Genomic DNA, 11,814 nt, shown 5'->3' with positions numbered 1-11,814 from the left:
TTACATGTATCCTATACTGACTAGTCTATTTATCCATTAGGTCTAATACATGTATCCTGTACTGGCTAGTCTATTTATCTATTAGGTCTAATACATGTATCCTATACTGACTAGTCTATTACATGTATCCTATACTGACTAGTCTATTTATCTATTAGGTCTATTACATGTATCCTATACTGACTAGTCTATTTATCTATCAGGTCTAATACATGTATCCTATACTGACTAGTCTATTACATGTATCCTATACTGACTAGTCTATTTATCCATTAGGTCTAATACATGTATCCTATACTGACTAGTCTATTTATCTATTAGGTCTATTACATGTGTCCTATACTGACTAGTCTATTACATGTATCCTATACTGACTAGTCTAATTATCCATCAGGTCTAATACATGTATCCTATACTGACTAGTCTAATACATGTATTCTGTACTGACTAGTCTATTTATCCATTAGGTCTAATACATGTATCCTATACTGACTAGTCTATTTATCTATCAGGTCTAATACATGTATCCTATACTGACTAGTCTAATTATCCATCAGGTCTAATACATGTATCCTATACTGACTAGTCTAATACATGTATCCTGTACTGACTAGTCTATTTATCCATTAGGTCTAATACATGTATCCTATACTGACTAGTCTAATACATGTATCCTATACTGACTAGTCTATTTATCCATTAGGTATATTACATGTATCCTATACTGACTAGTCTAATACATGTATCCTGTACTGACTAGTCTATTTATCCATTAGGTCTAATACATGTATCCTATACTGACTAGTCTAATACATGTATCCTATACTGACTAGTCTATTTATCCATTAGGTATATTACATGTATCCTATACTGACTAGTCTAATACATGTATCCTGTACTGACTAGTCTATTTATCCATCAGGTCTAATACATGTATCCTATACTGACTAGTCTAATACATGTATCCTGTACTGACTAGTCTATTTATCCATCAGGTCTAATACATGTATCCTATACTGACTAGTCTAATACATGTATCCTATACTGACTAGTCTATTTATCCATTAGGTCTATTACATGTATCCTATACTGACTAGTCTAATACATGTATCCTATACTGACTAGTCTAATACATGTATCCTATACTGACTAGTCTATTTATCCATTAGGTCTAATACATGTATCCTATACTGACTAGTCTATTTATCCATTAGGTATATTACATGTATCCTATACTGACTAGTCTAATACATGTATCCTGTACTGACTAGTCTATTTATCCATCAGGTCTAATACATGTATCCTATACTGACTAGTCTAATACATGTATCCTGTACTGACTAGTCTATTTATCCATCAGGTCTAATACATGTATCCTATACTGACTAGTCTAATACATGTATCCTGTACTGACTAGTCTATTTATCCATCAGGTCTAATACATGTATCCTATACTGACTAGTCTAATACATGTATCCTGTACTGACTAGTCTATTTATCCATCAGGTCATGTAATACATGTATCCTATACTGACTAGTCTAATACATGTATCCTATACTGACTAGTCCTATACTAGTCTATTTATCCATAGTCTATTACATACATGTATCCTGTACTGACTAGTCTATTTATCCATCAGGTCTAATACATGTATCCTATACTGACTAGTCTAATACATGTATCCTGTAGTCTATTTATCCATTAGACTAGTCTATTTATCCATATCTACTGATCCTATACTAGTCTAATACATGTATCCTATACTGACTAGTCTAATACATGTATCCTATACTGACTAGTCTATACATGTATCCTATTAGGTCTATTACATGTATCCTACATGTATCCTATACTGACTAGTCTAATACATGTATCCTATACTGACTAGTCTATTACATGTATCCTATACTGACTAGTCTAATACATGTATCCTATACTGACTAGTCTATTACATGTATCCTATACTGACTAGTCTATTACATGTATCCTATACTGACTAGTCTATTTATCTATCAGGTCTAATACATGTATCCTATACTGACTAGTCTATTACATGTATCCTATACTGACTAGTCTATTTATCCATCAGGTCTAATACATGTATCCTATACTGACTAGTCTAATACATGTATCCTATACTGACTAGTCTATTTATCCATTAGGTATATTACATGTATCCTATACTGACTAGTCTAATACATGTATCCTGTACTGACTAGTCTATTTATCCATTAGGTCTAATACATGTATCCTATACTGACTAGTCTAATACATGTATCCTATACTGACTAGTCTATTTATCCATTAGGTATATTACATGTATCCTATACTGACTAGTCTAATACATGTATCCTGTACTGACTAGTCTATTTATCCATCAGGTCTAATACATGTATCCTATACTGACTAGTCTAATACATGTATCCTGTACTGACTAGTCTATTTATCCATCAGGTCTAATACATGTATCCTATACTGACTAGTCTAATACATGTATCCTATACTGACTAGTCTATTTATCCATTAGGTCTATTACATGTATCCTATACTGACTAGTCTAATACATGTATCCTATACTGACTAGTCTAATACATGTATCCTATACTGACTAGTCTATTTATCCATTAGGTCTAATACATGTATCCTATACTGACTAGTCTATTTATCCATTAGGTATATTACATGTATCCTATACTGACTAGTCTAATACATGTATCCTGTACTGACTAGTCTATTTATCCATCAGGTCTAATACATGTATCCTATACTGACTAGTCTAATACATGTATCCTGTACTGACTAGTCTATTTATCCATCAGGTCTAATACATGTATCCTATACTGACTAGTCTAATACATGTATCCTGTACTGACTAGTCTATTTATCCATCAGGTCTAATACATGTATCCTATACTGACTAGTCTAATACATGTATCCTGTACTGACTAGTCTATTTATCCATCAGGTCTAATACATGTATCCTATACTGACTAGTCTAATACATGTATCCTATACTGACTAGTCTATTTATCCATTAGGTCTATTACATGTATCCTATACTGACTAGTCTAATACATGTATCCTATACTGACTAGTCTAATACATGTATCCTATACTGACTAGTCTATTTATCCATTAGGTCTATTACATGTATCCTATACTGACTAGTCTAATACATGTATCCTATACTGACTAGTCTATTACATGTATCCTATACTGACTAGTCTAATACATGTATCCTATACTGACTAGTCTATTACATGTATCCTATACTGACTAGTCTATTACATGTATCCTATACTGACTAGTCTATTTATCTATCAGGTCTAATACATGTATCCTATACTGACTAGTCTATTACATGTATCCTATACTGACTAGTCTATTTATCCATCAGGTCTAATACATGTATCCTATACTGACTAGTCTAATACATGTATCCTATACTGACTAGTCTATTACATGTATCCTATACTGACTAGTCTAATACATGTATCCTATACTGACTAGTCTATTACATGTATCCTATACTGACTAGTCTATTACATGTATCCTGTACTGACTAGTCTATTTATCCATTAGGTCTAATACATGTATCCTATACTGACTAGTCTATTTATCTATCAGGTCTAATACATGTATCCTGTATGACTAGTCTATTTATCCATAGTCTAATACATGTATCCTATACTGACTAGTCTATTTATCTATTAGGTCTAATACATGTATCCTATACTGACTAGTATCTATTTATCTATTTATCCATTAGGTCTAATACATGTATCCTATACTGACTAGTCTATTTATCTATCAGGTCTAATACATGTATCCTATACTGACTAGTCTATTACATGTGTCCTAAACTGACTAGTCTATTACATGTGTCCTATACTGACTAGTCTATTACATGTATCCTATACTGACTAGTCTAATACATGTATCCTATACTGACTAGTCTATTTATCTATCAGGTCTAATACATGTATCCTATACTGACTAGTCTAATACATGTATCCTGTACTGACTAGTCTATTTATCCATTAGGTCTAATACATGTATCCTATACTGACTAGTCTATTTATCTATCAGGTCTAATACATGTATCCTATACTGACTAGTCTATTTATCTATCAGGTCTAATACATGTATCCTATACTGACTAGTCTATTACATGTGTCCTATACTGACTAGTCTATTACATGTATCCTATACTGACTAGTCTAATACATGTATCCTATACTGACTAGTCTATTACATGTATCCTATACTGACTAGTCTATTTATCCATTAGGTCTAATACATGTATCCTATACTGACTAGTCTAATACATGTATCCTGTACTGACTAGTCTATTTATCCATTAGGTATATTACATGTATCCTATACTGACTAGTCTAATACATGTATCCTATACTGACTAGTCTATTACATGTATCCTATACTGACTAGTCTAATACATGTATCCTATACTGACTAGTCTAATACATGTATCCTATACTGACTAGTCTATTTATCCATTAGGTCTAATACATGTATCCTATACTGACTAGTCTAATACATGTATCCTATACTGACTAGTCTAATACATGTATCCTATACTGACTAGTCTATTACATGTATCCTATACTGACTAGTCTATTTATCTATTAGGTCTAATACATGTATCCTATACTGACTAGTCTATTACATGTATCCTATACTGACTAGTCTATTTATCCATCAGGTCTAATACATGTATCCTATACTGACTAGTCTATTACATGTATCCTATACTGACTAGTCTATTACATGTATCCTATACTGACTAGTCTATTACATGTATCCTATACTGACTAGTCTATTACATGTATCCTATACTGACTAGTCTATTTATCTATTAGGTCTAATACATGTATCCTATACTGACTAGTCTATTTATCCATTAGGTCTAATACATGTATCCTATACTGACTAGTCTATTACATGTATCCTATACTGACTAGTCTATTTATCCATTAGGTCTAATACATGTATCCTATACTGACTAGTCTATTTATCTATTAGGTCTAATACATGTATCCTATACTGACTAGTCTATTACATGTATCCTATACTGACTAGTCTATTTATCCATTAGGTCTAATACATGTATCCTATACTGACTAGTCTATTACATGTATCCTATACTGACTAGTCTATTTATCCATTAGGTCTAATACATGTATCCTATACTGACTAGTCTATTTATCTATTAGGTCTAATACATGTATCCTATACTGACTAGTCTAATACATGTATCCTGTACTGACTAGTCTATTTATCTATTAGGTCTAATGCATGTATCCTATACTGACTAGTCTATTTACCCATTAGGTCTATTACATGTATCCTATACTGACTAGTCTAATACATGTATCCTATACTGACTAGTCTAATACATGTATCCTATACTGACTAGTCTATTACATGTATCCTATACTGACTAGTCTAATACATGTATCCTATACTGACTAGTCTATTACATGTATCCTATACTGACTAGTCTATTACATGTATCCTATACTGACTAGTCTATTACATGTATCCTATACTGACTAGTCTATTTATCCATCAGGTCTAATAAATGCAAAACAACAATATGTTTAATCATGTTTATATTGGCCTCAAAGCGCTACAGCCACTCTGTGATGACAAGCTCTGCTCTTTTATTGAGGGATCTAGTCTAGATTAAACCTCATAGGAAGACAGTTTTACCATGTGGAGGTTTCGTTCAGGTCTCTCTGTTTAACCAAATACTATCTTTAGCAGGAGAGAGACCAGATTCTAACTCTGACAGCAGGAAGAGTCCCTCGGTGGAACCAGACCCAGGGATGCCCAAACCAGCAAGACGACACCCCTGCTCCCACTGTGGAAAGAGTTTTACTACATTAGAACACCTGAAAGTACATAAAATAATAATACACTTTGGAGAAAAGCCATACCACTGTTCAGACTGTGGTAAGGAATTTAGCCGGTTAGATGGCCTGAAACAACATGAGAGAATACACTCTGGAGAGAGGCCTCACCACTGCTCTCAGTGTGGAAAGAGTTTTAGCTGGTTAGGGAGCCTGAAAATACACGAGAAAACACATACAGGGGAGAAGCCTTACCACTGCTCTCAGTGTGGAAAGAGATTTTCCCAGTTAGGGCATCTAAAAGGGCACAAGAGAACGCACACCGGAGAGAAGCCTTACCACTGCTCCCAGTGTGGGAAGCGATTTACCCAGTTAGGCAACCTAAAAAATCATGAGCTAATACACTCTGCATATAAGCCTTACCACTGCTCTCAGTGTGAAAATACATTTTTCTCATTAGATTCTCTGAGAAAACATGAGATAACACACTCTGATGAGAAACCTTTCCATTGTTCCCAGTGTGGCAAGAATTTTTTTACATTAGGGTCCCTGAAGGAACATGAGCGAACACACACAGCAGAGAAACCTTACCATTGTTCTAAGTGTGTAAAGACTTTTTCCTCATCAAAATACCTTAAAGAACATAAAAGAATATACTCTGGAGTGAAACCTTACCACTGCTCCCAGTGTGAAAAAAGATTTGCCCGACCGAGGGACCTGAAATATCACGAGAGGACACACACAGGAGAGAAGCCTTACCGCTGCTCTCAGTGTGGAAAGACATTTTTTTTATCAGGACACCTGAAAAGACATGAGCTAACACACTCTGTTGAGAAGCCTTTCCACTGCTTCCAGTGTGGGAAGGATTTCACCCAGTCAAGATACCTGAAAAAACATGAGCTAACACACTCTGTAGAGAAGCCTTTCCACTGTTCTCGGTGTGAAAAGAGTTTTAAGAATTTATGGAACATGAAAGTGCACGAGCAAAGACACACAAAGGAGAAGCCTTCTACTGTTCCCACTGTGGGATGAAATGTTCATGGTTTCATCAACCGAAAGAGCATGAATGAATCTCTCACTCCGGAGAGAAACGTCCGAAGCCATTATTTATACATAATATAATAATAATATTATATAATATTATATAATGTGTAATTTAATCATTTTTTTACATTTGTGTACCTTTTACCATCCATATGAATTCGAACCTGTCTATGCATACAGGAAACGATTATTTCCTTCACCACTCATCGAAACGGAACTGTGTGACAAACCTGGACGTTCTTTAAAAGAACGTTGGTCATTTTTAGAATGTTGGGACATTGTTTGAATGTTTATCAGGAAACACACAAAAGTGCTCCCTGTTGGCTGATATCTTTGACTGAGAACGGGTTTGTGATTATGCCACATTAATAAAATAAAGATGGCTCTTCTAAAAGCCTACTTCACACCATAAACTGCTGAATTTGTAAGAACTTTTCTTTCGTGTCACTGACTCCCCTTATGGATTGATGTTTCAGCATTGTCTGTCTCTGTGAAAAGTTCTGTGTTCACCTGCCACATGCGACATAAACACACAGTGTGCTTGAGTAAGATCAATATCCATCTTCATAATACAGATAGCATGTAGCCTGAGCTAGAATGTGAAGCTAACTAGTTGGCTAGCTTTATACAGTTTAATAGAGTAGATCTAGCTAGCTTTATACAGTATAAGCCAGAGTAGATCTAGCTAGCTTTATACAGTATAAGCCAGAGTAGATCTAGCTAGCTTTATACAGTATAAGTCTGAAGGGCCTCTCCTTGGTTTGAGTATGTCTAGATAGATCTAGCTCTCTCTCTCTCCAGACATACTCAAACCTAGGAGAGGCCCTCATATATAGAACACAACCCCTCTGATGGTTCTGGTCATGGTTGGGGTCAAACAGGGTTCAAACCGACCTTCAGACCCTCAAAAGCCACCCCTAGAATATTGCTGTGATGTTTAAACTTTCAGACTGCAGCCTTGTCTCGCTCCCCAATTAATTTGTATATTTTGAATAAAGTTGGCCTCAGACTGCAACCTTGTCTCTTGTCTTGAGAAGACATACCACTGCTCTCGTTGTGGAAAGACATGGACCTGAAATCACATGAGAGAAAAGAGAGGCTGTGTTCTGACTTTTTGTTTTTGACTGAGAATTTGTGTTTTTGTCATGAAATATAAATGTATATATAAAATAATACTCACCATTAGGCCTGTGTTTGTATAAGATATAAACTGAACGTTTTAATAGCTTGTTTGGTTCAAATTGATAGAAGGGATAAATTGAACATTTTTAATAGATTGTTTAGGTTAAATTGATAGACTAATTCATTCAACTTAAAATAATAACAAAGCAAATTTTGATGCAAGACGATGTCTGTTCACTAAATGATCTGCTGGAATAATGTAATTGAGAATTGAGTCGTATTTAAATTACTGTATCAATAGAGAAGATAGTTAGCTAAGTTAAAGAAATTCTGAATAATAGCGGAGAGATGACGGCGATAGGAAAGTGATTACCGAAATGATTTTCGTTCTTATAGATTGACTGACGCATGTTGTGATTTTGGCGCTGCGCGTGTTATTTTTAAAGAAATAGGATACATTTCATAAGTGTGGAGAGCAAAGAGAAGAGGAAGTTATAAAGTTGGGGTTTTAAATCTTACGATAGAGGTAAGGGAAAAACGTTGAAATGAGAGCGGTTATATATTTTTGCCCAATGGGAAAAAAGGAATAGGATAAGTTGAGCTGAAAGTAAGGAAGAGAGTTAGTTGCTCTGTTGGCTACTAATTGTCAGGGTAAGTTGCTAGAGGCAGGTAGATTGTTGTAGAATAACGTAAATTTGCGTTATTAGTTTGAATATACAATAACCTTACTGAAATTGTTTTGAGCGTTGTTCAAGTACACTCTTTTCTGTATTTCTGGCAGTACAATTTTGATTGCGAGATGTTGATTGGGCTTTATTTGGCTGTAAGAAAGGGAGATCTGAATGTTTGAATTGTAAAACCATGTGAGAATGGATTCTGATGGTTATTGATTCTTGGTTTGATTGTTTAAGTAACACCAGTTAATTTGAGCAGGAGAGTTCATGTAGTCTAACATTATAGTATGTTTCCATTATGTGGAACAATGTCAGGTCATTAAAGGTGATTACTGGTTGAGTAGTTTGAGAGCCTGTTGGCAGAAGCCTGAATGGGTATGAATGTTGAAAAGCAAGCTTGGGCCAAATTAGTAAACTAGTATGTTAAGTGGGGGAGTATCATAGATTTTAATTATAGTGTTGTTGCCGCTATAGTCAATAGGATGGTGGTACTCACCAGATCAGACTGTCTGGACCCAGATCATCAATAGGATGGTGGTACTCACCAGATCAGACTGTCTGGACCCAGGTCATCAATAGGATGGTGGTACTCACCAGATCAGACTGTCTGGACCCAGGTCATCAATAGGATGGTGGTACTCACCAGATCAGACCGTCTGGACCCAGGTCATCAATAGGATGGTGGTACTCACCAGATCAGACCGTCTGGACCCAGGTCATCAATAGGATGGTGGTACTCACCAGATCAGACCGTCTGGACCCAGGTCATCAATAGGATGGTGGTACTCACCAGATCAGACCGTCTGGACCCAGGTCATCAATAGGATGGTGGTACTCACCAGATCAGACTGTCTGGACCCAGGTCATCAATAGGATGGTGGTACAACACCAGATCAGACTGTCTGGACCCAGGTCATCAATAGGATGGTGGTACTCACCAGATCAGACCGTCTGGACCCAGGTCATCAATAGGATGGTGGTACTCACCAGATCAGACCGTCTGGACCCAGGTCATCAATAGGATGGTGGTACTCACCAGATCAGACCGTCTGGACCCAGGTCATCAATAGGATGGTGGTACTCACCAGATCAGACTGTCTGGACCCAGGTCATCAATAGGATGGTGGTACTCACCAGATCAGACTGTCTGGACCCAGGTCATCAATAGGATGGTGGTACAACACCAGATCAGACCGTCTGGACCCAGGTCATCAATAGGATGGTGGTACTCACCAGATCAGACTGTCTGGACCCAGGTCATCAATAGGATGGTGGTACTCACCAGATCAGACTGTCTGGACCCAGGTCATCAATAGGATGGTGGTACTCACCAGATCAGACTGTCTGGACCCAGATCATCAATAGGATGGTGGTACTCACCAGATCAGACCGTCTGGACCCAGGTCGTCAATAGGATGGTGGTACTCACCAGATCAGACCGTCTGGACCCAGGTCATCAATAGGATGGTGGTACTCACCAGATCAGACCGTCTGGACCCAGGTCATCAATAGGATGGTGGTACTCACCAGATCAGACCGTCTGGACCCAGGTCATCAATAGGATGGTGGTACTCACCAGATCAGACCGTCTGGACCCAGGTCATCAATAGGATTGTGGTACTCACCAGATCAGACTGTCTGGACCCAGGTCATCAATAGGATGGTGGTACTCACCAGATCAGACCGTCTGGACCCAGGTCATCAATAGGATTGTGGTACTCACCAGATCAGACCGTCTGGACCCAGGTCATCAATAGGATGGTGGTACTCACCAGATCAGACCGTCTGGACCCAGGTCATCAATAGGATGTGAGTTGGCTCCTCCAGTCAATGGGAGATTCATCACATCACCAGAGACTGGGTAGAGATAACATAGTGGACTGGGTAGAGATAACATAGTGGACTTTTTAAAAATGTGTTTTATTTTACCTTTATTTAACCAGGCAAGTCAGTTAAGAACAAATTCTTATTTACAATGACGGCCTGTTCAGGGGCAGAACGACAGATTTGTACTTTGTCAGCTTGGGGATTTGAACTTGCAACCTTCTGGACCGTCTGGACCCAGGTCATCAATAGGATGGTGGTACTCACCAGATCAGACTGTCTGGACCCAGGTCATCAATAGGATGGTGGTACAACACCAGATCAGACTGTCTGGACCCAGGTCATCAATAGGATGGTGGTACTCACCAGATCAGACCGTCTGGACCCAGGTCATCAATAGGATGGTGGTACTCACCAGATCAGACCGTCTGGACCCAGGTCATCAATAGGATGGTGGTACTCACCAGATCAGACCGTCTGGACCCAGGTCATCAATAGGATGGTGGTACTCACCAGATCAGACCGTCTGGACCCAGGTCATCAATAGGATGGTGGTACTCACCAGATCAGACTGTCTGGACCCAGGTCATCAATAGGATGGTGGTACAACACCAGATCAGACTGTCTGGACCCAGGTCATCAATAGGATGGTGGTACTCACCAGATCAGACCGTCTGGACCCAGGTCATCAATAGGATGGTGGTACTCACCAGATCAGACCGTCTGGACCCAGGTCATCAATAGGATGGTGGTACTCACCAGATCAGACCGTCTGGACCCAGGTCATCAATAGGATGGTGGTACTCACCAGATCAGACTGTCTGGACCCAGGTCATCAATAGGATGGTGGTACTCACCAGATCAGACTGTCTGGACCCAGGTCATCAATAGGATGGTGGTACAACACCAGATCAGACCGTCTGGACCCAGGTCATCAATAGGATGGTGGTACTCACCAGATCAGACTGTCTGGACCCAGGTCATCAATAGGATGGTGGTACTCACCAGATCAGACTGTCTGGACCCAGGTCATCAATAGGATGGTGGTACTCACCAGATCAGACTGTCTGGACCCAGATCATCAATAGGATGGTGGTACTCACCAGATCAGACCGTCTGGACCCAGGTCGTCAATAGGATGGTGGTACTCACCAGATCAGACCGTCTGGACCCAGGTCATCAATAGGATGGTGGTACTCACCAGATCAGACCGTCTGGACCCAGGTCATCAATAGGATGGTGGTACTCACCAGATCAGACCGTCTGGACCCAGGTC

At 38.3% G+C, this 11,814-nt stretch overlaps 1 protein-coding gene across 1 annotated transcript in view; it reads left to right on the top strand.

Annotated features, from left to right (window-relative positions):
* LOC139370117 (zinc finger protein 883-like) overlaps window positions 1-7,015 on the top strand; it is a 7,732-nt gene extending 717 nt beyond the window's left edge. Inside the window, exons 2-3 of the mRNA XM_071109441.1 lie at window positions 5,789-6,576; window positions 6,655-7,015. Of these exons, the coding sequence (XP_070965542.1) occupies window positions 5,789-6,576; window positions 6,655-6,906 (1,040 nt within the window). The 3' untranslated portion in view covers window positions 6,907-7,015. The remainder of the gene's footprint in view (window positions 1-5,788; window positions 6,577-6,654) is intronic.
* The last annotated feature ends 4,799 nt before the right edge of the window (window positions 7,016-11,814 follow it).

The sequence above is a fragment of the Oncorhynchus clarkii genome, chromosome 17 (assembly GCF_045791955.1).
Source record: "Oncorhynchus clarkii lewisi isolate Uvic-CL-2024 chromosome 17, UVic_Ocla_1.0, whole genome shotgun sequence".
NCBI classification, from domain to species: domain Eukaryota; kingdom Metazoa; phylum Chordata; class Actinopteri; order Salmoniformes; family Salmonidae; genus Oncorhynchus; species Oncorhynchus clarkii.
Note: the sequence above shows the minus strand (reverse complement) of the source record. Positions and strands in the feature narration are given on the sequence as shown.